This window comes from Hemicordylus capensis, chromosome 5, assembly GCF_027244095.1.
Source record: "Hemicordylus capensis ecotype Gifberg chromosome 5, rHemCap1.1.pri, whole genome shotgun sequence".
In the NCBI taxonomy this organism is placed as follows: Eukaryota; Metazoa; Chordata; class Lepidosauria; order Squamata; family Cordylidae; genus Hemicordylus; species Hemicordylus capensis.
Genome location: NC_069661.1, coordinates 98,857,580 through 98,884,943, shown reverse-complemented (window position 1 = coordinate 98,884,943; position 27,364 = coordinate 98,857,580). Strand labels below are relative to the sequence as shown.

Here is a 27,364-nt window from a genome sequence, read left to right as displayed (position 1 = left end):
AAATATTGTGGGCTGCCAGGTTTCCTGCTCCCCTGCTGCTTTGTCTTTGTCTTTTTGATGGCTGGTGCTTTTTGGTATTTTTATGGATCTTATGCTTTTAACTGGTTTTAATGCTTTAATGTGATTTATATGGAGTTTTGTTGTGTTTTAATTTTTGTAAACTGTCTTGGGATGAATTTTATGAATGACTGTATAGAAATTTAATGGTTAATTAATTCGCTGCATGTCTTCTATTGATTGAATACATTATAAATATTAAATACTATTACATGTCACTATCAAATACTAAATACTATTGCATATCAACTATCAAATAATTGCAAAACATCAAATACCAAACGTCTGGCAATATTCAGAGAATATTTACAAAATACTTGACATCAACATTTACAGAAGATTATTTCTGAGTAAAATTTATTTAAACTCGAACAATTTCATTTTCTAATTAACAACTGAAGAAAACATTAGGACTTGGCCAGATGGTCAGTGGCAGTGGGACCCAAACATGCCTTCACACAACTAAATGAAATAAGAACAACAAATGAAATTTGCGAGGCATTGTGTGGGGCAAGTGGGGAGGGGATAACCTTGCTGGTGTTGGCCACTTCATTTTCTGGTTCATATGAGCACTCCTGTGCTGGAGTGGGACAGCCAGGGATTTTCAGCCAGTAATGCATTAAAGAAAAACTTTTGAAAAGTCACAAAATGACTTGGACATGTGGTGGAGCTATTTGCTACCATTCCCATCATAGGCACGACACTTAAACAGCCACATTCCATGTGACAATAGCAACAGGTGCGCTATCAGTTGGAAGAACTGTACTTTCCCTAGTATATCTAATGATGTGAAAACAGAAAGCCTAGAGTCAGACATCTGGGTTGCATACAACTAATAGGCAGCAAGTGTGCATTTAATGTGCTAAACATCTATAATCTGAAATAATATAACTGATGCTTGAACCAGAGCCAGACTATATATTTTTCTGCCATATCCAAATGAACCAGTAAACTATCCCCTGTTTGGAGATAATCACAGCTGCTTGAGCTTGATCGCACTGTGGTGCATGGCAGCATGCAAGACTGCCAAAGGTTTGGATGGAAGCAGTGAATGAAGCACCTGTGAACTTGTGATTGCCACCTCTGTCCATCATGGTGATTGTATGGAAAGGCTTTGCATAAAGCAATCATATGATTTAATGTGTAGCCACATGAGAACAATATGTATGAATCAAAGCTAATCACTCTGCAAATTAATAGATTTATTCATCTTCCACTGAGAGGTAGTAACATATGTGTAGCAACTAAAACAACATGTAAAATTGTCACTATTAATACACATACTTATTTTAGTTTCTTTAAACAAATATTTTAAATACTACTGTCTCTAGATCAAGCCAGCATCATACATCCTGGAAGCAGATTTGGAGACTAGTGGAAATGGTGTGAAAAAGACCCTATAATCCAGTGTCATAAATTCATGCTTTGCATGTGTTCAAGCAGCTTAGAATCAAAACATGTTAAGTGTAGGATGGCCAGTGCCTGACCTAGAGTGCCACATAGCCCAGTAAAGATGACTATTCCATGGTGAATGAATGCATGAAGCAAAGAACAAAATTGTAGCAGCTGGCCACCCCAACTTTCACTCAGTATATATGTACAGAAACCTATGCATGAACAAGCTGCACAAGTGGTTTCAGGGAACTCCAAGGTCCCTTGAAAAAAATATCTGTATAGGCCCAGTGATGGGAGAAGCTAAGTACCTGCCGGGCATGCAGCAATAAAAACTACACGAACACCCTGTGAAACTAAGCAACAGTCACCCTAAAATATATTCAGTCTCTTCTCAACTATGTAGCTCACTGGATGACCTTGGGCTAGTCACACTGTCTCAGCCTGACCTACCTCACAAGGGTAGGATAAAAGGGGAAAATAAATGCTTACCTGCAACTGATGTTCTTTGAGTGATCATCGGTGCAATCGCATCTTTGGGTTCTATGCCTATGCAGTACCCTCATTCAGAATCTTTTTGCTTAAATCATTTTGGCAGGAACCTCAGCCCCACAGAGTCCATGTACAGCCTAGTCTCTGCCTATCCTTCCTCAGTTCCTATAGACCAGCACAGCAAAAGTACATGATTCACAGCTTGCTGCAGCAGAGTGAGGGAGGGTTGTGTGACTGCACAGATGACTACTTGAAGAACATCAATTAGAAGTAATCAACCTGTTTTTCATCTCCATGGTCTTTATACACCAGAAACACAAAGGTACCTGGGGATGACCTATAAAGGAATGAAGGCCGGCTGGGCCCCCCTTGACCCCACCCACTGTTAACCCCTCGCAGGTGAGCTGCTCAGAGCGTGGCCAGCAGTCGAGCACCCCTGTGTCCTAGTGGGCCTCTCCTTTTGGTCACTAGGTTACATCCCCTGCTGGAAAGCCTGAGATCAAAATAGGTGGTTGCTCCCTGGTCACACTGCCAGAATGAGAGAAAATATATTAAACAAAAGGAAAAATAAGAAAATGGCAATGAAGTTTTGTTTGATCAGACAAAAATTGAGGACCCCGAGAAGATTCTTCCCAACGCATCTACTCCAGAAGCCAAAGAACTGAAGGAGGATAGGTACAAACAAGGCTGCATATGGGCACCAAGGGGGCACAGTTCCCACCAAAATGATCTGAGGTACAGTTCTAGAAGATTCCAAATGAGGATACTAGACAAGGGCAGAACCCATAGGTGTGATTGCAAAGAGACCATAAAGAAGAACCCTGAGTTCCTTGGAGAAAGGATGGGATATAAATATAATAAATATTAATAAGTAAGAATACATTTATACTCGATGTGATGGGTAGTAATCACAAGGGAAGTTAAGAAATCATTTCACAGATCTTTTTAAAAAATGCTACACATTTAACTCTGCCATTAAGCTCAATGAGGAATAGAGCACCTTGCAGTAGGTGGGACATACCTATAATCCACAACAAAATCATTCACAGAAATTATGCTATTAACGGTATTTAAGCTGTTATAACACTAATTAGTTGTTCCTGAGCAATCATATTATAAATTGTTTATTGCAGTTGATTGTGTTTGACAGAAATCTGTCAGAGATAGATCGTTGTGGACGGTGGAGTTTTTTCAGTGAAAAGGTCATAGGGCTTAGCTGCAGACCAGCGTTGCCATGATTAGATATACAATATTCTGCTATAACTAGCTCTAATCACTGACCAACTGTTTCCCAAATACCTGTCATCACCATCTTTGATGCACTCGGGAAGAGCAAGGCTACAGCCGAACAGCATGATGTGTTGATAGCAGCTGAGGCGGTTGAGATAACCGAAGAACTTGAGAAATTTTTCCATTTCAATGCTTTTGACAATGGAAAGGACTGGTGTTAAAGTGGTGTGGTTATATGGCAGCATATGGCACTGGCTGTAGGTGATATCTATGCAGGAACCTGTGAAGTGAAAACACATTGGGGACATGAACCAACATTAATAGACACCTAGAACCGAAAAAACTGACCATCTAGTTTAGATACATATGTGACTGTTAGTCATATATCCATTTATGCTAGCCCTTTCTCACATCAGTATGTCCTCTGCTCTGTTCCTCAAGTCTCTTTCACCTGCCTTGCCTCTTGGTTCCTGTTTTTCATTTTGTTGCCTATCCCAAACCATCTCTTCATCCCCTTTGCCTCTTGGCTTTCTGTCCCTTAGCTCCCTTACCTCCAAGGATCTTTTCCCATTCCTTATCCTGCCCTACAAATTTATACCTGAACCTGAGCTGGTATGAGGTTTTAATCCAGGCCAAGCTGACACTTTCCCTTCCTTCACAGAAGCTGGTAACTTTGTTCCCTGGCTACTTAAATGTTTGTTTGTTAATATTCTGTGCCATCACTTCTGTTCAGCCTATCAGTGTCAGAAGCTTCACTGCCACAAGTGTAATTCAACACAGATAATATACAGTAGGTTTCCTACCAGTGGAAGGCTGACAAACCAGCATCTTGACTTGCAAGTAAACATAAACAACAGTATAATATATGCTGCAACAAAAGTGAAATTTTGCCTAAAATTTCAGAATCTGAAATTTACTTTTATCTGAATGTAAAACCTTTCTAATTTTTCTTTTGAAATTTACTGAGGGATATATTAACATTATAGCCTTAAGCATTTTCTACAAGAGTTAAGCAGCATCTTACTAAATGTAATTTAGTAAACTATGGTCCCATTTAAACAAATAAGAACTTTTCTCTTAGAACACCTGCATGTTCTATTTAGTTTAGAAAAATCAATATATAAGTCACCAATCCTGCAATAGGCATATTGTCTGGTTTGGCCTGACACACCTAAAGAGAGTTGTATCAATAACTGGATGTATCAACAATCATAAATCAATCATAAATGTTGGTTTAAAAACTCATAGGAGAATATAATACCAACTTATATCACTGGTAACAGTCAAACACCCATTTCATGCTGTGGACCTAATTCTGTCCACAACAACCAAAAAACTGTTGCCAAAGAAATTTTCTACATGAAAAACTGAATTTGGGATCTGTATATTTTGAGGTTCTTCACCTTCTGTGGGTAGATAGGAAGCACTGGGATTTGTGCAGATAGGTTAGGGGAAACTGAAGAACTCCGTCCCTGTTGCAAAGCCACAATCATGACTAAAAAGATAGGGGTGGATGAGCAAGGACTGTCACACCATTTTAATGGAACTTAATACTTTTAGGAGGTCGTCTGCTCTCCAAAAGTGCCTTTTTTTTTTTAACCGGAAACCCTTTGCTTGGCTGTCAACGAAATGTTTCCAGTTTAAAAGTGCACTTCTGGAGCATAGGCAAACTCCAAAAAGTATTTGCCAACTGCTCCTGTTTCACCACAAATGCACAGCATTGTGGGATGTCTAAAATGCCTGGGTTAGGCTGCTCTGGATGTCAGCCAATATTCTTATAATCTTGGGGTACCTATTCTCAGAATTTTTGACAACCCGTGAAAATTCTGGCTTCTTTTAGAAATCTCTCGTACTTGGAGGTGTGCACGTTTCTGATCTCTGTCCTACTTTTGCCATTCTGAGTCATGACATGATAGTCCGTTTAGTTTCAACAGTAACATCTAACATAGTGAAGTTTAAATGAATACTGGAGTTTAAATACTGGAATACTGGAGTTTAAATACTGGAGATTCTCAGCATTTGATTTCAAGAGTTCTTTCTTACTCTGTATGTAGTTATTATTATTTTTTAAGTGACATCTTAACTAATTTTTCCTCCTCCCCCCTTCTTTTCTTTTCTCTTTTCTCTATTTTATGCCCAAGTTTCCACAACATATTAAATAGACCTCTTGTGTGAGCATCATTTCATTTTTGTATTTCCTTGAGCAAGGAAATCCACTGCAAGGATTCCACAACAGTATTTCTAACTCATGGGTACAATATTTATTTCAGAATTGCACATCTCTATTATTATATTTGATACATTTTACATATTTCAGATATGTGTACCATATAATATGCAATTAAAATCTGAGACCACATTTCCCTTTATAACCCCACACCCTGAATTTGGATTATCAAGATCTTTGAATAAGGCCCTGCTCAAAAACACTTCTCTAGAGAAGTCAGCACAGTGGCTTAGAGAAGAATCCAATGTTATTCCTATTTTTCCAGTAGCAGGCATAGGAATAACCTCCCAGAGGCTGCTTATTGCCATGCTTTTGCAAAACATGTAAAGCCCATGTGTTGTCAGAGGCTCTTGGTAGTTGTACTGGAGAGTTTCAACTTCCCAAATTGAAACTGCTGTTTCAAACTGCTGTTAGCTGTCAATTTGTGTGGTGTGGTGGGGGGTATGTTTTGTTACTAGCATTGTACTGTTTGTCATGTTGGTTTAAATTGTTTTAATTGTTTTACACTGAATAGCAGGAAAAGTGAGATACGAATATTTTAAATACATAAATAAAAAGGCAAGATCATATTGTAACGTTCAATATTCCTACATCTGTAGATTGAATCAAAGCAAAGCAAATAAATTTAAACCTTACTTCATGGCTCACACTTTCATAGCCCCCAATCACAGTAGTGACTCTGAGTCAGATGCTAAGAATACAGGACTAGCTGCAGTCCCAGATCTTTATACTGAACCAGAATCGGATGGGCCAGCACCAGCCCTGGATCTTGACATCGGATCAGAACCTAAGAGAGCCCTGGTGCTGAAGCCCCCCAATGTAGCTCCCTCAAGGCCTGAAGTCCCTGAGTACACCACAGAGCCCGCATCTCCCACACCCACATTCCTCCCAATATCTGCATGCCAGCACCTGCAATGAGCTGGGTAAGAAAAGACAGAGCAGAGAAGTGCCAGGCTCTAGGTCAAAAGGCTTCCCCTTTAAGGCTTGTGCTCCCCAGGAAGTTTTTCACACCCAACTGTTAGCTCCCATCTCCTTCAGAATGGAGGGGGTGCAGGGGCGTAACTATAATAGGGCAAGGGGAGACAGTTGTCTGGGGGCCCCCCAGAGGCAAGTCACATGACTGACTCCCCCAGCCATGCACCCACCCGGGCTTCCTTCGGTTGTATTCATCCTCCAAAATTGATGTGAGTGTTAAGACCTGGAGCTACCAGAACAGCATGTCTTTCTCTAGTACCATTAAATGACTTGCATCATCCACAATTTACAAAACCTTAAAAAAAAAAAAATTTAGGATCACGTTCTATTGTGGCACATAGGTTTTATATATCTATATCTATATCACTATGCTTTTTGTTACCACTATTCAGCCTCATTTAAGATTTCTTTACTTCATGAGCTGAGCTTCAGTGAGGGGGGCCCATTTTAAAATCTTGTCTCTGGACCCACTCCAACCTTGCTACGCCCCTGAGGGGGTGCATTCACATATTGGCCAAATTTACCCCAAAGTCCCTGCAAGCTATGAGGGAGCACTTCACACACATTTCGGGTTTCTTATTGTGCGTTAGAGTGTAGCCTGATTTATCTCCGAGGTTTTTAAAAAATCCACTTTTTGTGGCGGTTTTGTGGGGCAACTTTGAACTCACGGTAAAGCTTCTCAGTAAAGCCACAATAAAGCCAGCTGTCTGGGAATGCTCTAGGCAGTGGTGCAAAACCCAAGAAGGGTAGTCTGGGCTCAGAGGAATTTAAGGGCGCAGTCTGCCTCTGATTGCAGCTGAATTAATTTGTTGCCTTGGATGTCTTTGAGTTTCTGTGAACCAGCTTTGCTTTGCCTTGCCTCGCCTTGCCTCCAGCCATAACAGGATAGGACACACATACATTACAGTAATAAGGAGATCCGGTACATGACCCTGCAATTTAATTTCACTAAGTAAGAATTGGAAAAACCCAGTGGACACCTTAGCTCAACCCCCAATTTCTAATGCTGATTATGGTCATACTAAAATAAGCAAAACAACCCACCAGAATCCTTCAGGTTCTCATCACTGACCAATTGTTATATTATGTGCTACCTTTGCTGTACCTTTGCTGGTGATAATGCATCAAAGGATCAAGGAGACTAAAGACCAGCTATTCACAATGAAATGCAAGACAATGCCATTTGAAAAAGACTTGCTTTCACAAATAAGCCAAGTACTAAACCAACTCTTACATCACTAGTGGCATACCAGACCCAAATGTCTGCGCCAGCAATATGTTCCTACTTCATATAATATTATGTTTGTGTAACAGGCTGGAACAGTGGTTGATACAAAGCATACATTTGCTGGTGCAGCAAGTCTTATGATCAAGCCATTAGAAATGATAATAAATATGGAACATCATGATGATCTTTCTCCATGATATTTTTTCTTGATAAAGTCAAAATGTGCAGCTAGTCTTTAAGGTGCGTGTTGCAAAAATACGAAATGTATTCATAAATGCTTACACATTTTAGTTGCTCTGTTGGAAACAAAAACTCTGTTTATTTTCCTTCATAAAATTTGCCTAATGAATTGAGACAGCTTCTTTCAGGGTTCACTTTTTCAGACCTTAGCATAATACACTGTACAATATATTGAGACTACACTAATTTCAGTACAATTAAACAGACCTTCATAATATAGTGTTTAGAATAGACATAATTTATTGTGCAAGTTTTACTTTCCCAGGGCAAAGATTTTCTTCATTATAAGAGAACATATAATTTTTTTTATCATCAGTCATTCGTATGGTTAAAACAGATTCTATATATAGGCCAATTAATCTTCATTACTTTTGAGAAGTTTAATTAACTAACATCTATTTAGTTTATGTACTGAAGCTGATTTTAGTAAGAAAAGAGAAATTATTATTGAAAATATGAGCTTAAGATTTAACATACAGCGGTATAATTGCAATGCTGTTGATATAAGAATGAAAAGAATATCGTTCTTTATATTAAACTAAGAGGTGAGGCTTGTTGTTGACCAGGCAAAGCCATTTTGCATAGATTACACTGCTAGGAAAGACTAAGAAAGTAAATATATGTCACAGTGTTTTTTATTAATGTGCCTGTAAAAAGGGAAGTAAAAGAACAGTTTATAATTTGTAGGAAGTTTTCAATTTCAAATATTATTCATTTTACTGAATAATTATTATATGGTACATTTGAATCATGGTGAATTTGAATCTGAGAAAGATCTTTTGCTTTTCTTGGGCATGTTATTTTGGAATTATTGATATGATTATTGAATGTTAATAATATAGTGACAAAAATAACAGTTCTCAGAGCAATAACAGATGAGAATAATAACAAAAACAAAAGGATGACTATATTCAAACTTTTCTGTAAACATTCCCCCCAAAATTAAACCTTTCCCCCAGCTTATTCTGGTACTGCACTCAGCTAATTTGAGCTAATTTAAATTAATTTAAATTTAAGCTAATTTAAAAAATAGTGCACTCAACTAATTTAAGTGGAAAGATTGTTCATGGAAAATTTGGCATCTGTAGGTAAAGGAAGTATTTTATTCAGAATTTCTTCTTTAAAAATAATAAATAAATAAATAATTTTCACCAAGCATTTTCACCAGATGTTGACTTCATCTACCCTGGCAGCATCTGATCTGGTAATGAGGTCTCTTATATATGGAAATCCTGGTGTACAGTGGTGGCTGGTGGGTCCTGGGACTGGGTGGGCACAACCTGAAGAGGTGTGGGTCACTTTCAGAGGCAGCAGCATCAACCTGCTTCCTCTCCCAGCAGGCCCTGCCGACTCCGAACTTTGGAGCACTCGGCCAGGCCCACTGGAAGAGGAAGCGGGGTGGCATATGTGCCCTGCCTGGAGAAGCATCCCCATTTTCTCCCCCGGCCAGCAAACACAAGGAACGTCAGAGCACTCGTCCCAGCCCAGTAGAGGTGGAAGCAGGGACAGCATGCATGCGCTGCCTGCAGAAGCATCTCCGCTTCCTCCCCCAGAACTCTGAACTTCGGAGTGCTCAAGTGGGGGAGCACATGTGTGCTCCCCACGTCTTCTCCCATTGGGCCAGGCCAAGCACTTCGAAGTTCAAAGCACTGTGGGAGGAAGTGGGGCGATGGCAGAGCTTCTGAAAGTGGACTGCACCCCTTCAGAGTGCTGGGATGTTCAACCATGGGAAAGAAGCACTGCTTGGACAAGCATCCCACTTCCTCCCCTGGTGGACCCAGCTGAGCACTCCAAAATTGGAAGCACTCAGCTGGGCCTCATGGGAGAGGAAGCAGGGCACCAGCACCGCCAGAGAAAATAGTGTATACCTATTTGGATGGTCAGCAGGGAGAAGAAGCAGGGGGCCAGCATTGCCAGGGAAAATGGCATGTGCCTTTTAGGAATGCTTGGTTAGCTGGCCAATGGGGGAAAGAAGTAGGGCACCTGCTGTGCCTGGGGACGTGGCACACATTTCTTCCAGCACTGGCCATGACTTCCCCCTTCCACAATTATTAAATAAATTAAGCTTTTCCTCTTACCTTTTAAAGTCAATGAAATATGCAAAGAGTTAGTTACACAGACACACACAGAGTGACAATTGCAGCAAGTCTCACTACACTTTTTCTAACTCAAACAGCATTTGCTTTCTTCTTCATATTCCATAAAAGAAGATGACTTCTCCCCCACCCATACCACCCTGATTGGCTGCCTGAACAGTCAATCAGCCTGTTCCCTATCTGATTGGTTTTCAAGGTGGTTCAAGTACCGACCACCTTCTTAATACAAAAGAGAGTACTCCATTTGGCTCCTGCCTCATTAATAATCAAATTTTAAAAGTTCTGTGTTTTTTAATTGGTGCTTTTAGGATGCTGGTACTGGCACCCACATTATATAACTACACGCTGCAGCCAGGGAACACAGAAGAAGGCAGTACTGAGTACAGAGAGACATAAAATGGTGGCGACAGCCAGCCAATATAAAATGGCTGACAGATTTTTCAGGTAAGATCCACCCCTGCTGGTATATGTATATTACTTGTACCTTCTCATACTGCACTACTACTTGCACTTCATATCTGCAATTCCTGTTCTTCAAATTGAGAATATTGATTATCTGGTGATGGATCATTCTCACTATATGACCTTATTATCCTTCTCTTATTACTAAAGAAAAATCTAAACTTTGCTGCTTTTCACTGTCTATCCCTGACTCTGTTCCTCACTATGTAGACCCTACATTTTAAAAAATACACAAAAATGTTTTTATAGTGTTTGAGACCAGTTTTCAAAAAGGCTTCTGAAAGACATGAAAGATAGCATATCAGATTACAAGATCAACTAGTGCACCTCTTTTTTAAAATGTTTCCCAGCACAAGGATGGGGGAGGGTGCACTTACCCCCACCCCCATTGCATTTCCCCCGCCGGCGCTCTCTTAAAAACTAGTCCAGTGGGGCCACTGCGTAACTCCCTGCTTCCCATTCTCTCCTCGATCGGGAAGTACCCTGTACATGTGCTCACATTGGATGCATGCGTGCACACATCACGCTTGCTCGCGTGCACATCAGGGGCGTTCACGACATGCAGGGTACTTCTGGTCACTTCCAGACCGAAGAGGGAACGGGGTGGCAGGGAAGTATGCTGCTGCCCTGCCAGACAGGTTTTTGAGAGAGCGCCAGTGGGGAAAATGCAGCGGGGGGTGCACCCTCCCCCACCCTTAAAGGTGTCCCCCCACCTTCGAACCGGCAGAATATAGGAGGGGTTTACCATTGGCATCTCCTGTGCAGTATGAGATGATAACTTTCAGCATCTTCCTATATACCTGCTGCCTGATATAGGTGTTTCCCATATTCTGGGAAACACCCCAGCAGGGATTCGAACCAACAGCCTCCTATTCTCTTTGCAGGTTGCTTCCCTGCTGAGCCATTCAGTGGCATACCTGAAAGGTACAGATCATCTAAAACTTAAATTGCCAACAAGTACTAATCCTAGACTAGCTGTTTATGTAGATGCAGATTGGACAGAAGACAGAACAGATCATAAATCCAGTGGATACCTGCTCTTTTATGGAGGAGGAGCAATTAGTTGATGCAATCAAAAGCAAAGCACTGTTGCTGTCTCCTCTACAGAAGTGGAATACACACATGGACAAATTTGTTGGTACCCTTACAACTCATTGAAAAAGTGTTTTATGCCTCCTGAAAAGTGATTAAATGAAAAGCAATTGCCCCATGTACACACGTGGACAAACGTATTGGTAGCCCTCCACGAAGAAAGAAGAACCCACAATTGTCTCTGAAATAACTTGAAACTGACAAAGGTAATTGGTACCCATCATTGTTTATTCCGCATTTAACAGACATTGCTTTAGAATTTTGATACAACAGAATATTTCAAATAATAACACAAATGAAAATGGCATGGACAAAAATGATGGGACCCTTAACCTAATATTTTGTTGCACAACCTTTAGAGGCAATCACTGTAAACAATGGATTCCTGTAGCTCTCAGTGAGACTTCTGCACCTGTCAACAGCTAGTATGGCCCACTCTTCCTGAGCAAACTGCTCCAGCTGTGTCAGGTTTGAAGGGAGCCTTCTCCAGACTGCATGTTTCAGTTCTTTCCATAGATGTTCGATAGGTTTTAAATCGGGGCTCATAGAAGGCCACTTCAGAATAGTCCAATGTTTTGTCCTTAGCCATTCTTGGGTGCTTTTAGCTGTGTGATTTGGGTCATTATCCTGTTGGAGGATCCATGACCTGCGACTCAGATAGAGCTTTCTGACACTGGGCAGTACGTTTCGCTCCAGAATGTCTTGATAGTCTTGAGATTTCATTGTTCCCTGCACAGACTCAAGGCACCCCGTGCCAGATGCAGCAAAGCAGCCCCAAAACATAACCAAGCTTCCTCCATGTTTCACAGTAGGTATGGTGTTCTTTTCTTTGAAAGCTTCATTTTTTCATCTGTGGACATAGAGCTGATGTTACTTGCCAAAAAGATCTAGTTTTGTCTCATCTGTCTAAAGGACATTCTCCCAGAAGCATTGTGGCTTGTCAATATGCATTTTAGCAAATTCCAGTCTGGCTTTTTTATGTTTTTCTTTCAACAGTGGAGTCCTCCTGGGTCTTCTTCCATTGAGCCCACTGTCACTCAAAAAGCGATGGATGGTGCGATCAGACACTGATGGACCTTGACCTTGGAGTTCAGCTTATATCTCTTTGGAAGTTGTCCTTGGCTTTTTGTCTACCATTCTCACTGGGGTCAATTTTCCACTTGCGGCCGCGTCCAGGGAGGTTGGCTACAGTCCCATGGACCTTGAACTTCTTAATAATATTTGCAACTGTTGTCACAGGAACATCAAACTGCTTGGAAATGGTCTTATAGCCTTTGCCTTTAACATGCTTGTCTATAATTTTCTTTCTGATCTCCTCAGACAACTCTCTCTTTTGCTTTCTCTGGTCTATGTTCGTTGTGTTGGAAGTGAAGGACTTTGCACTGTCTCTTGTCTCAGTGACATAGGAGGACAGACTAGTGAGTCAGAGGGCTAGAGGGTCAAGACATTGGTTATCCCTTCTCTACTGCTCTGACACTATATCTTTGGAATGTAGATTGCTAATCTTAGGGACTTCCTTCCTTCCAGCCACTTCCTTCCTCTCTCCCTTCTCTTCCTGTTTCTTCTGCCTTGCAACAAGCAAGCAACAAGCAATCCATCTGCATCCATCTAGCTAGATATTGTACTGGTCTGTGACTGTAACAATAAAGTAAGTGACTGACTGACTGACTGACAGCTAGCTAGCTAGATTAGGGATCCTAACTCCTCACTTTCCTGTCTAGAATGGAGTTCTCTAATAAATACCATATATATTGATTTGAAACTATGAACTGGCTCCAAGTTACTTTACTCTCAGCATACACACATGCCTAACTAAATTCCATTGTGTTGTGCCTCTGTGCCCTCTGCTATAATGAAAAAGGGTTTCTCCTACCAGAGAGAATTCCCAACACGTTGTGGGACATATGATGATACCAAACAGCAGAGTGACTACTGTTCTCCGTTTAAATAGACTGAATGACTGATTGCATGATTGGAGACATGTGTGATACTAATTAAAGAAAACAGCTAATCTGAAAAATCACTCTAATCCAATTATTTATTATCTTTTCTAGGGGTACCAACAAATGTGTCCAGACCACTTTAGAATATCTTTGTAGAATAAGCAATACTTTATCTCTTTTCACATTTGCTTTGCTTGACTCGACATATCAAAGGCATGCAGGTATACAGTATGTGTCAGCCAGAGGCGTAACTAGGGAAAACGGCGCCCGGGGCAAGCACTGAATTGGCGCCCCCCCCGCCCCCCCCCCAACATACTACATTATACTTAGGTTTTTCATCACAAGCGCCCGCCGCCGCCGCCAAGCCAGGCCACTGACTGGCTGCCAGGCGACAGCAAAGCAATGGGGGGGGGGGCGCGGGCGGCACGGAAGGGACCGCTCGTGGGGGAGGGGGTGCCGACGTGCTCCCTTGACTGCTGCAGCGCTGCTGCACTGAGCAGGAAATATTTGTATTAACAAAAAATTAAAAAAAATTAAAAAAAAAATTTAGTCATGGCGGCGCCCCCCACGTGACCAGAAAAGATGGCGCCCGGGGCACGTGCCCCCCCTGCCCCCCCTATAGTTACGCCTCTGGTGTCAGCCACTCAGGCTTGCCAGGACGGATGGCATGGATACACAAATTCTTGCAAGACTTTGGAGTTGATCCACTGAAACCAACTGAATTGTTTGAGGACAATCAAAGTTGCATTTTGCTTTTACAAATGGAAGACAAAATCCAGAACATATTGAGACAAAATACCATTACTTGTGAGGTTCAAGAAAAGAGTCTTGTAGAGTTAAAATTCTGTCCAATGGAGAAGATGATAGCTGATGGGCTCACAAAGTCATTGCCAAGAGATTGTTTTCTAGCATTGCAAGAGATGATGTGAGTTGTTGATCGGTGCTCAAACAATGAGGAGTGTTAGAAGTGAGAATTCTACAGCATTTACTCTTAGCACCACAGTAACCTATTTTAGCCACTCCATGAGGAGTTGTGTTAATAGGTCTCTGAAGGAAGTTAGAATCTGTTAGACTCTGTCAGTTGTTGAAGGCTAGTGCCTGTTCGTGTATGTTGTTCAATGGCTCTCTCTCTCAGTATGTTATGTTTTAATTTCGTAATAAATCTTTATTTGTTTTTTGAACTCAACCTACTGTCTTCAGATAAACTCTTGGGCTAAATTCTTTATCACCTGAGCATACTCTGCTCTTCACACCCCTCAACATATTTCTCCTCACACCCCTCAACACTTGCTGCCTCAACCTTCTTATACCATAGTAAAGACCCCATAAAGAAGGCCCAGCTCTCTCAGGGCTTGCTCGGTCAAAATCAGTGTCCTCCAGCATTCCCATCTACACAGGGCAAAATGTAGCCAACATCCCTTGGTATTTCAGGTTGCAGAGAAATTTGTGTGAGCTGAACAGACACATGGAAAGGTAAAATCCCTTCAGAGCATACAAACACTCTGCTAAACCCCAAAGTCAAAATTTTAAAAGGCGGTATTATTGCAAAAAAATTAAAACTTGCAAAGTAGCTGCTAGCCCTATAGGCCCAATTTGCAAAAACACTTACAGAGTCTTTCTAGGCCAGTTTAATTAGGTAGGAACAAATAAAATTGGTTGAAGCTCACCAGAATGAATGGGAACAATGTGGAGAGAAAGAGAGAGAGAGAGAGAGAGATGACTCCACCAAATCAGGTTGGAGTAGATGAGGCTAAAGTTACTTTTGCAATTAATAGGTGACAGCATCCCTCAGAGTATAGCACTCTCCCTCTTGTATTGCACCCCTGAAGTACTGCACATTTAAGATGTACCCAGCTCCCCAAAGGGCCTCCACATTCAGCACCTGAAAATACACAGTCCAGGGGTGTAGCAAGGCTGGAGTGGGCCCAGAGACAAGATTTTAAAATGGGCCCCCGCTCACTGAAGCTCAAAGAAATCTTTGAGCAAAGAATATGCTAAATCATTGTAAACCGCTTAGAGAGCTCCGGCTATAAAGCGGTATATAAATGTAAGTGCTATTGCTATTGCTATTAAATGAGGCTGAATAGTGGTAACAAAAAGCATAGCGCTCTCTCTCTCTCTCTCTCTCTCTCTCTCTCTCTATATATATATATATATATATATATATATCTCCTATGTGCCACAATAGAACATCATCCTAAATTATTTTTTAAAAGTTTTTGTAAATAGTGGACGATGCAAGTCATTTAATGGTACGAGAGAAAGACATGCTGTTCTGGTAGCTCCAGGTCTTAACACTCACATCAATTTCGGAGGATGAATACAACTGAAGGAAGACCAGGCGGGTGCGCGGCTGGGGGAGTCAGTCATGTGACTTGCCTCTGGGGGCCCCCCAAGGCAGTGGGCCCCCAGACAACGGTCCCCCCTTGCCCTATTATAGTTACGCCCCTGACACAGTCTTCTTTCCTCATTGCACCTCAGCCCTCAATAAGCAGGTAGTCTCATAAGCTGCACTCCCTCTCTTGAATATAAATTGTCTGCCTCTGCATTCATTTCCAAAAAGAAATTGTCTCAGTTTAGATTTCCAAATTAACAGAAGAATCTTTTCATCTGTGAAGTGTTAGAGTTTTGACCCGATCATAGTTTGGGAACTCTCCCATTCTATGCCCAAATCAGCATGGGCTAGTCATTCACTGGTAATCCATGTAAGCTGGTCATTTGACATTATTATTATTATTATTTATTTATTTATTTATTTATTTATTTAATGCATTTGTATACTACCCCATACAAAAAATAATATAATTTTTTATATTGCGGTTCACAATATAAACACCATTAGAATATTAACATAATTAAAACAATTCAAAATACAATATCACAAATGAGCAGCCTTCATGGCTCAAGTTAAAGCTGGAGGGAGGGCACAAAAATCAAACTTTGCCTAGGACACCAAAAACCTGGGTCTTCAACTCCTAGGTCTGTTCCTAAGGCTTACATCTGAATGTCCTAAGCAGCAGTTCAGTTTTATCTGTGCGAAAACTTTGTTTAATGACAATAATGGTGGCTAATGGACATTGTTTTCAGTGGGGCAGTCACAACTAATTCTAGCTTAATCAAGTTCATTAATTTATTATTATTATTATTATTATTATTATTATTATTATCTACATGTTACCTAACTACAGTTAGATATTTAGGGTTATATCTCTCTTTATTTTCATGCATGTTGTTTAGCTAGGTTTTTTACTGTCTTATTATGTCATCTGTTTTTCCTTAACCATGATGTATTAGCTATTATATTTTATGTTGTTTTATTTATTCTTTAATATGTGTTACTTACATGTAATGTTTGTAGGACACCAGAGGCGTAGCTATAATTGAACGAAAGGGTTCAAAGAACACGGGCCCCCAGCTCCTGAGGGCCCTCCAGCTCCATACCTCCCTATTTTCTTCATTGTCTCTCTCACTCTGGGGGGCCACCCGAGAGAGGGATGAACACAGGCCCCCTCTCCCCTAGCTATGCCCCTGTAGGACACCTTAGCAGCACAAATGTAGCCCTATGGTTCAACCTGGTATACTCATATCAGTAAAATTAGAAATTGGTGCATATATATACAGACAAAAAGTTAAGATAATAGTGAAGTTTTGCAGCTATGTTTTGTGAGGTCAGAAAGTAGCACCACCAGTTTTAACTTTGACCTCTTGAATACTTGAGTTAAGGTCCTGTACTTAAAGTTTTTCTCTCCTACTGTATTTCATCACACCTTTTTAATAAAATAACTGTTCCCTTTCTTATATCGTGCAACATCTTGCAGTAGTTTTGTATAGTGCACTACATCTTGCAGTAGGACTGTTCTCCTGTGCTTGGCTAAGAAGTGGCTCTATAAATATATATACTATGGTTAAAGCAATAGTTTTAATGCATTTCTCTCTCTCAGTTTGCTTAAACAAATTGTTTGAATTCATATTTGAACCACTGTGTTGAATATATTCCCACAAGAAGCATATCTTATTGAGTGAAAGACAAAGTCTGAAGAAGCAAAATGTACAATTGCACAGCGTGTGATTGTCAGGGTCATAACTCAGTTAAATCAAAACCAATATTCACCAGAACGTTCAAAAGGCACACACTGGGCAATCTTCCTCCCCGCATATGGAGCAAGCATGTCTTTGATCCCAGTTGGAGCAAAGGGAAAGAGTAAATGGTAGTGCTTCCAAAAAAAAAAAAATTACAGAGTCATGAAGTCTATTATTTTTCCCAATACTGTGCTAAAATAAGATCATTATTTTCCCCACAAGGCTAAGAAGCTGTGACAATTTCAACTTTCTTCCAAGAGTAGGGATCAGAGACTAATCAGTAGCTACAAGTGCAACATTGCAAATGAACCCAGCAGTGCTCAGGTCCAAATTTCCTTCATCCAAGTAACTATGGCAGCCATACTAAACACTTCTACTATCTTAATTGTGATATATAAGCAAATTCTGTTTCATCATATCCTTCAGTCACCTAGCCTCTCTATGATGAAACAGAATTTGCTTATATGTCACAATTAAGATAGTAGAAGTGTTTAGTATGGCTTGCCATAGTTACATAGTTAACCATTTTTGGGTTATGTATCAACACAAGGGCCCAGTTGATACATAACCCGAAAAAGGAGTTTGGCCAATCCGCAGCTTCCATTTGGAACTGTAAACTGCACCACAGACATTTGTCAAGTCGTAGCCAGCAAAACTCCACTTGCAGGAGAGAGTAGCCCCTCCCTGCTGCTCAGAGGCGTAACTAGGGAAAACGGTGCCCGGGGCAAGCACTGAAATGGCGCCCCCCCCACCATGCCCCCCCGTCGCCCCCCCAACATACTACATTATACTTAGGTTTTTCCTCACAAGCGCCCGCCGCCGCCGCCAAGCCAGGCCACTGACTAGCCGCCAGACGCCAGCAAAGCAATGGGGGGGGGGCGCAGGTGGCACAGAAGGGACCGCTCGTAGGGAAGGGGGCACTGACGCGCTCCCTTGACGGCTGCAGCGCTGCTGCACTGAGCAGGAAACATTTGTATTAACAAAAAATTTTAAATTTTTTTTAAAAAAATTGGGTCATGGCGGCGCCCCCCATGTGACCAGAAAAGATGGCGCCCGGGGCACGTGCCCCCCCTGCCCCCCCTATAGTTACGCCTCTGCTGCTGCTTGGCCACTAAGGCCGATCCTAGCAAGCTCCATGGCCAGAGCGTGGGCACGTCAGTGGAACGGCTGCAAATGGCCACGATCATGAAGGGGACATGCTGTGCACAATTGTGGGCCTTCGGCAGGGAAAGGGCACTTAAATCCTTTTAAATTCCATGCCATGCCTGTGCTTCTTCTGGCAGTGATGGCACCAGAGCCCCCAAAAGAGCTATGCACCCTGATAGGTTTGCAGAAGCATGAAATCACAGTGGGGAGATATTTTCCTGTTACTCCAGGAGGGGAGGGGGAAATTGAGACTTCCTAGGAGGGAATATGTAGATGAGGGAGGGCAAAGGATGCTGGGGGTTCTGTCCCACTGTAACCTGGGATAATATAACGAGAGGTGATCCCAGCAGAGCAGTGCATGTGTAGACCCAACTGAAATCCTGCTTACTGGCTGCTTGCTACTAAGTGGGCCCACATGGGAGGGCCAGTCTTCTGGTGAAGACTATGCAGCCATAAGGGCACCAGTCAGCCTATGGGCTTAGTTGAGCCAACAATCCCACCTGCCCAAGAGGGCCCTGCTTGTGTGGGGCCCACAGCTCTCTCTGGTAAAAGAGAGAACAGATTATCTGCAACCTCCCCACTCCCATTCCCTGTGAAGGGTTGCATGCACCCCAAGGAGATATAGATGCTCCCTGTGCCACAGCCTGACTGCATGCATGGAGGAGGGAGACACTGGGACAGACCTTTAAACCCATTCAGAATACAAGGGCCAGGTCTGGCATTGTGCCATATGCAGATTTGCTGGCACAGGGAATTGCATGAGAGGAGTGCCCTTGTTTCAAATGATCTTGGGGAAGTGGAGTCACTGGCAAGGGTGCCCCTGTCCACATGGGCAGAGGGGCAGGCAGGGGACACAGCTTGACAGTTATTAGGTGGCAGTCACCAAGACACGGAAAGCAGAACCTGCTCTAGAATCCCTGCTTGGGACTGCCTTCACATGTGGTCAAGAGCCCCCGCCCAAAGCATTTGTACATACAGGGGAGACACCGGGTTCTGTAATGGACCCTTAAACCCATTCAAAATTCCTGGGTCCAGTCCAGCGTTGTGCCGTATGCAGTCTGCCGGTTTGGGGATTCAAGGGAGAGGGGAGCCCTGGTTTCCTGCTGCCCCAGGACAGAAGAGTCACCCTTTGGGGGTGTGGACAAGGCTGCACATGTCCACATGGGTGGACAGGCTGGTGGAGGGCATGCTCTGACAGCCACTTGGCAGCAGTCACCGGGACCACATCTGCCAAGGTACCCATCCCCATGGCTTTCCTCCATAGAGCATCCTTGCTCACTCTCAGCGGCCTGGCACTCTTGTAAGAGAGCAGTCTGTGGGATAATGGGTGGGAAGCACTTGAATACCATCTAGTAAATTTTACATTAGTGTTCACAGATGAGAAGGGTTGCGAAATACAACAAGAGCACCTCAGAGTGCCCCCCCCCACACTCCTTAGAAATGGTTCTTCTTATGAGTAAGCCTAAGGACTGATAGAGGAAGATGTTGGGCTCCCCTTCCCCAACCTTTCTGGGGGGAAATTGAACTTGGCTGCTCCAGGATCCCTGCTTGGGACTGCCTTTTAAACCTGACCATGGGAACCCCCCCTGCATGCCAAATATTATCTTTCTCCCCTGCCCCCTGCCAATGCTGCGATGGGGTGCCTTGCTTATTTTGCCACCTGCAGTGTTTGTGCTTGTGAACATACATCACTGCCGCTTACTTCTTGGGGAACAAAGCATTTGCTGCCCATGCTGCCATCCCATCCCCTTTCCTTCCTGCTTGCCTGGTGGAGGCAGCAAGGGTCAGAATTGGGAATGCCTATTGAGAGGATAGCGAAGCTGCAATGGGACATGATAGCATCCCTGTAGCCATGCAACTCCATGGCTACATAGGTGACAGGAGATGTGGGGCTGGGTCTCCTAGAGGCAGCAAGCAAGAAGTGCCACTGGCATAGAGCAGCCATGTCCCTGGGCAGGTCTGCTCTGCTGCCTCTATGACTGTGGCTTGAAAATCAGAGCAAAATTGCAGTTATGACGGTGTCCAGAGTTGGCCGTAACACTTTGGCAGCCAAACCGGAGGTCTTGACAGCGAAACTCTGTGCAAACCAAAGGTTCAAATTGGAGTTTGCCAAGGCAAACCAGATGTTGCTTTTGCCGTGAAACTGTGGTTTCACATGTTTGGACATACTGGAATTCTAACCTCTGCCACGATCTTCAGTGGAATCTTGTCATCCTTGCACCTTTACAATCCTCACCTCCAATCCTGCTGCTCATGGCTGTTTCATTTTTCCTTGCTGGAAAGATTTAAAAGAACCTGCTCTGCAATAAGAGCAGAGAATCAAATGTCTTTCTCACACTGCGATACCATGCTGAAGTATTTTCTCTGCATTGATTTACCCCAGGGCCAGAACTGCCTGTACAGCAAAGTGGTTATAATCAAACCACATTGAATGGAGCCTCTGTAGTTATTTCCATCTTCATTATGCTGCACCTTTGTGAAATCTATGTTCTACCTTACCATTTGCTTGGTCTTTTAAATGGATTGGCCCATGCAGCTAGCATGAGTCCAGTGCACCTAGAAGTGACCACTCTAGCTTACCAGCCTTCAGCTCTGTATACATGTGACTGCTTTGCTTCTTTCATTTAGGATAATGTTCTTTCTCCCCCATTTTCACTTACAATTGCTGCAAGTCAGAAATTATAACACTGCAGATAGACTGCTTCTGGCTTCTGTTAAAATAAATGCTTGAGGCTGTTCTTATGAGCAGCCTGAGCTAGGATCCACACAGATCCTGTCAATCCTGCCCAGCCTAACCCCACTCTTAGCCAAGGTTAAGGGAGCAAGTACTCCCTTAACCCAGCTGCTGGAGTCATGTGTCTCTTCAAGCTGCATGCAGCTCAGGGAGACACAGAAATGGGTGCCTAGAGCGCCCATCTGATGGGGGATCCTGTCAATGCAGCGCACTTTATGGAGTGGTGCGTTGTGGGATATCGGAGGCGAGGACGCATCATCCCAGCCTCTGGAGCGCTGCATTGCATGGTGCAGCATGGATCGTCTGGGAGTGCAATCTGCACTCTCAGCAGCATTTTTATGCTCTTCTGGGGGAAGGTGTGTTTGAGCAACCTCACCCCCACCCGCCCAGTCATGTGAATGGCCCCTGTATCTTTTAAGCTTTTTAAAATCTTCAACAAGTGCTTATGTATAAAACTATTTTCTGCAGTTAGTGTAGACAAAATGTTGAACTGCCCATAATTTTCATGAATACTGCAATCCTATGCATGTTTACTCAGACGTAAGTCTCATTGTGTACAGTGGGACTTACTCTGATTAGTGTAAAACTACTTTGTCTTTTTTATGCTCTCTTATCATACTGCTTTACAAAGTTTCCCTTAAGTGGTGATATAGATAGCAGACATTAATTTCTTTCTGCCAGGGCTTAGGAACAGAAGAGGTAGTAATGAGTAAAGGGTAGCTTTGTACTGCTGTCAGTATTGGTTTTCAATATTTAATGACAGCTTTCAAGATGTAAAATGGAAGTGAAGCGAAGTGAAGCAATGGAAACAGTAGTTTGTTTCTTCGATTTTGCATAGTATTTAGGGCTCATGACTAATTGCTATCTACTGTTTAATGTGTGTGTATATGTGTAACACATTGGAGGCAAGGAGGAAATATCCAAGCTAGGAAAAATTAGCAAACCACATTTAAAAAGAACATGTTCTGTATAAATATGAGAATCAACTGAAGCTACAAAAGGTCAACTAGGTTGATTTGCAAGTTCTAAAGTTATTACCAAAACCAGAAATGAGTTCGCAGGCAGACTGCATGCCCTTTGGAGGTGAGTTTTAAAGCATCTTTTCAACACACTTTTGGGGGGATGGTCCCATGAGAACAACACTTAGAAATGCCATTGTTGACTAGAGGAAAATAGGAATCTCCATCGCTAGGACAGCGATATAATAAATGGTGGCACAAGGATACAGTTGCTATTTTGCAATTAAACCAACCTGTTGCTTGACAAATATACTTCTCATTAGCCCATCAGCTGCCTACCAAACATAATACACAAATAAATTATACATTATTGTTACTGGCTTTTTAATATATAATCCTATGAGGCTATTCTCACACACACCCTAACCCAGACTAGAGAAGCCCAGCTTGGGTTAGGCTGCACGTGAGAACCACCAGGATCAGGCCCGATCCCAGTGGAGCACTGCTGTCTTGCCCTGCTTTTAAGCCCGGCTCTTTGCCAGGGTTAAGGACTTAAGTGAGCTCTTAGCCCAGGCTACAGGCTCATGTGTTTGCTGAGGCTATGTTTAGCCCCAGTAAACACAGAGACGGATACCTAGAGCGCCTGTTTCCTGGGGGAATCCACCAATGCATTGTGCATGTCATGCAATGCATTGTGTGATACCCAGAGGCTGGGATGCATCGTCCCAGCCTCCAGAACTCTGCACTAATTGTCTGGGAGAGCAGTCCATACTCCCAGAAATGGCCACGCACTCATCTGGGGTGAAGATGAGTTTAACCAGCCTCCCCACCCCTGCCCACCTGCCACCCCACCCTCCCGGTCATGTGAACAACTTCATTATCAGTCAGGGAACTCCTCAGTCCAACAGAGCAGTACTGATATTTTGCCACGGTGCACTTCCTTTGCTTTGTGTAGACTAACAACAATGTAGCCTGTGTTGATTATATCTCTACTAGGATATCTCTCATATGCCTTAGGCAATAAGAAACATGGGTTTATAATGATTTCCATGAAACTGAAAGGCTGAGGATATAATCTAACCAAACTTATCAATTTTTAAAGGGCTTTTTGTTGATGTTTTATCTATGCTAGCCCCCTCTCTGAGCACTTGGCCCACCCTCTGCCATCTATGCACTCCTCCTGCCATTGCCTGGCAGCAGGGCTGCCATGTCCCTATCTTTAATACATTGACAGAGAGAGAACCACATTGGAGGAAGCCTGCTTTCCACTGCATCTTATGGTCCCCCAGTCAATCCTCACAGAAAGGACGGGATGGCAAGACGGGCAAAGCAAGAGAGATCTCCAGCAATTCAGGACTGCAGAAATATGTGCACAAACACCTGGAGCCCCACCAGTGACATGGTGTCAAGGTGTGTGGGTGGGGAGAGATGGAGCAAAAATCTTTCCGCAGATTTTTCCAAGGTGTGAAACCTTTTCTCTTGACTGGAGTATAAATTCCACTCTTCAGGATAGGCTTAGTGAATGTCAACTCGGTTGTTGACATTCAGGGACTCAGCTGTTTCCAAGCAAAGGGCATACATGCCAGGGGAGTGACACCTCATCACTCGGCAAAAATGCCAATGTGCTGGCCCTGGGAAGAAACCCACGGAAACCCCACCCATGCAAACCTTCAAGTTGTCCAGTAATGTAGAAACATAGAGTACATGTATCCCCACAAAGCTGTTGTCTGTATATGTCCATTTTATTTGATTCCTTTAGCAACCTGCAATGCACACCTTGGTATGTTGCCTGGGATGCAGGAACTTTCATCTCAACTACCATCCAAGAACTTTTGACAGCTTCCATCTGGGGAAGGGGAGGAGGCACAAGTACAAGGAACTCTGTCATTGAAAACACACCTGATGAAGTGCAGCTGACCAGCAAGGCATCCTTTTGAAGTTGTTCTGTGTGCTGTCTGGCTGGTCAGCAGGGCATTTATTTCCCTGGATGTCAGACAGTGTCTGTATTTTTAAGGTTCTTGTGGATGGTCCTGCCCCCCACAACTGTAAAGAGTGGTGCCCTCATCCCCATAAATATATATGTGTGTGTATCCAACTGTTCATCCCTGGCCACCCTCGCTTAAAAGTACCCCAGACTGGTGCAGCACCATGCACACCAGCAAAGTAAAGTCCACCATAAATGGCATATCCCCAATCTTAGGTTAAAAGGTAGCCCCTGGAATTCTTAAGTGTTTCCATTCTACTTTTTTGGACCAGTTTGAGGGGGAAGAGGGGCAAAGAGTGTATTCTTGGCCATTCCTCATAAGCGGAACTATCCAGAGTTAAACCTGGATGATATTTGAACAGGGACATGCTCAAAAGCCCTGTGTGACAACACAAGCAATAGATGTGCATTCCGTTCTCCCAAGATCTGCTCTCTAATGAGAGTGACTGGCCATGAAGAGATGCATGGGGGCCAGAGGGTTGCTAGATCAATGCAAGCCCCAGGGAAGGGTACCCCAGAAACACTTTTCCTGGTCGAGGCAACTGCCATGAAGCAGGAGTCCAAGTGCTCTCTCTGGCAGTCTGGTCCACCCACCCACTCAACACATACCCATGTGGTTGGTTGGTTGGTTTGGAGTTTTTTGCCCAGCAAGGCCACCTGGATTCCCAGGGATCACTGAAAACAGTGGGTCCCGTGCCCCAGGATTCCTGCAGCGGCCAATTTACATACACCACAATGCTGTTCGCAGCCTGGCACATTTGAATATGGGCCAGTATCCATCCTCGTTGTTTCCCAACTCTGCCCACCCAAAACTACCCGGACACATGGAGCAGAGCAGACTCCTTGGGAGTCTGAAAGGGTTGAGTGGAGAGAGGGGAAGGGGCAGAGTAAGAGTTCTATTATTAACCAGAGATTTCAGGGGCCCCAAAATCAGCGGGGGTCCTATAGTTGGATGGCCTAACCGATGAGAATGCAGTACCATGGAGACCCAAAGCTCATTGGGCCTCTGATCCTGGCGAGTGGACTGCCCCTCTCATGAGAGGACTAATCCCCAGCTGGCATACCAACAACGGGACAGGCGTGTGGGGGGGCTTCATGGACTGCTTGGCTCAAGCCCACCATTCAGACAACAGTGGATCAAACCCCAGGATCTTTTGCCTGACCTCATATACATATTCCCTCCTAGGAAGTCATCATGATCCTTTCCCAGAGTAACATAAAACTAGTGCTCCTCTTCATCCCCCAAGACCACTTGTGCAAGACTGTGTGGCTGCGGGGCTATTGCAATGGTGATAGTGCAAGTGGTGTGAGGAAAGGATTTAAATGCCCATTCACTGCCAAGGGTGGGTGATCAATGCCAAAAAGGCACAATTGCACTAGGCACGCCCCGAGGATCATTAATGATTATCACTCTATTAATGTAATAACGCCTTGCCTGCAGTTGGACGATGTGAGTGTTACGGACCTTGCTGGGATGCAGCCTCGGCAGACCAGGAAGAGGGAGGCGTCCCTCTGCCCAGAAACCACAGGTTGCAAGACTGAGGCTCGACAATCGCTTGTGCGATGATACCCTGGTTCACAGATTAACTGCAGGTTAGTCTACCTGAGGTTTCACGCTAGCCGCATTCGCACATAACACAGAACCAGAGTTGAAGGGGCCAGAGTTGAACGTTCAAATGCAGGAGAGCCCCTCAGAACTCCAGTTCCTCACAGAGAGCGACCAGAGGCTCCGCTCTCCTAACTCCAATTTGTATCCTCAGATTGTAGTGAGTTTTGCCACCTCAACCTGAGGTTTAATGCAGCCTGCATTACATCTGAATTTAGAAGCACAGGCTGCATTCCCTCATGCCAGAGTTGAGGGAGGAAGCTCCTCCCTCTCTCCGGCTGTCATTGGCTGTGTGGGCTGCCCTTCATGAAAGAAGGAAGCCCGCACAGCCATTTCCCCCTCCTCTCTGTAGTCTCACTGACCACAGGCTCCCTGCTTTCCATTACATCTTAACTCGGACAGGAGAGGGCAGTGGGTATGGAGCGGAACTGCGAGTCTATTGGTTACCTGCAAATGCAGCCACTATGGCTAAAGGCACTCTATGTGAGACTGCCTTTAGTTAGGTTTGAGTTACTAATTACAGCATGATCAATAATTTCAAATGAAGCAAGACATTTGGAAAACTTTAAGAAATGAAAAGGCTAATCACTTCAACATGGTATGCATAATATATCTTAATATGCTTAATGTATCTTGCTTGCTAAGGGATGGCATACAATTGCTTTTGGTTTTTCTAAAATCAAAAGCTCAGTCCGACACTCTGGCTGGAATCTATAAGAACACATCTACAATAGGATCAATATCTATCATGTTCACAGCAACCAACCAACCATCTAACTAAGAATGGGTCCACATAAAATGAGGTTCTTCTTGTAGAATATCCCATATGAGGAAATGTATTATGAAAACCACCTGAATGAACTGATATTCCTTTATACATAAAAGCATCAATTGTATATGTACTTCTTCTGTCATCATTAATAAAGGATCCATGTGAATATAAACTTACTTTTTTTCAAATTTGTTCCTTGCACAGCAGATGGACTAGTAGGTTTTAGCACAGGCACAGAAGATATCTTGTCTATGTCCTTTATGGGTGTGTCTGTAGACCATAGGGGCTCTTCTTCTATCTTGCCTGATGACCAGCTGTTGCCTCCAGGAGCTTTGGTCAGAATCCTTTCATCAGTAAGACTGGTTTTCATGGCTGGAGTCTGAGAGACAACCTGGGCAGTTCCCTTCCGTACACTAAAGTTTGTATGTATTGGGTCAACATGAAATGATGGGTTGGTAGTCCAGGATGGTAGTTGCATTTTGTTGCTGATGGAAGGAATTGCATTTGAACCACTTTCCGTTGTGTTAGTCATCTCATTGTCACCTTCAGTGCCAAATAAGCCACTTCCATTTGAAGAAAGGCATTCCCCCCCCAAAACACCTGCACAGAAGAAAAAAACCATAAAACATAATTAGACCATCTGCCAAAA

The 27,364-nt window shown here is 43.2% G+C and overlaps 1 protein-coding gene and 1 long non-coding RNA gene across 10 annotated transcripts in view; one reads left to right on the top strand and one right to left on the bottom strand.

Annotated features, from left to right (window-relative positions):
- Positions 1 to 27,364, bottom strand: part of CORIN (corin, serine peptidase) — a 199,901-nt gene that overhangs the window by 141,599 nt on the left and 30,938 nt on the right. For 7 of the 8 annotated variants that reach the window (XR_008308281.1, XR_008308282.1, XR_008308283.1 and 4 more), the window contains exons 3-4: positions 26,893 to 27,315; positions 3,241 to 3,451 (exon numbers count right to left, since the gene is read on the bottom strand). Coding sequence is in view for 5 of the 8 variants with exons in the window: in XM_053254366.1 (XP_053110341.1) it covers positions 3,241 to 3,451; positions 26,893 to 27,315 (634 nt within the window). In the remaining 3 variants the exon portion in view is untranslated. Of the gene's footprint in view, positions 1 to 3,240; positions 3,452 to 9,919; positions 10,279 to 26,892; positions 27,316 to 27,364 lie in introns of those variants that run through there. The other variant, XM_053254370.1, reaches the window with a different exon arrangement.
- Positions 10,144 to 13,675, top strand: LOC128326806 (uncharacterized). 2 transcript variants are annotated; one of them, XR_008308284.1, is made up of 3 exons: positions 10,144 to 10,381; positions 11,284 to 11,697; positions 13,546 to 13,675. It is a non-coding gene; the product is annotated as an uncharacterized LOC128326806 (long non-coding RNA). The 2 variants fall into 2 exon arrangements; XR_008308285.1 differs by having other exon boundaries at positions 12,488 to 13,647.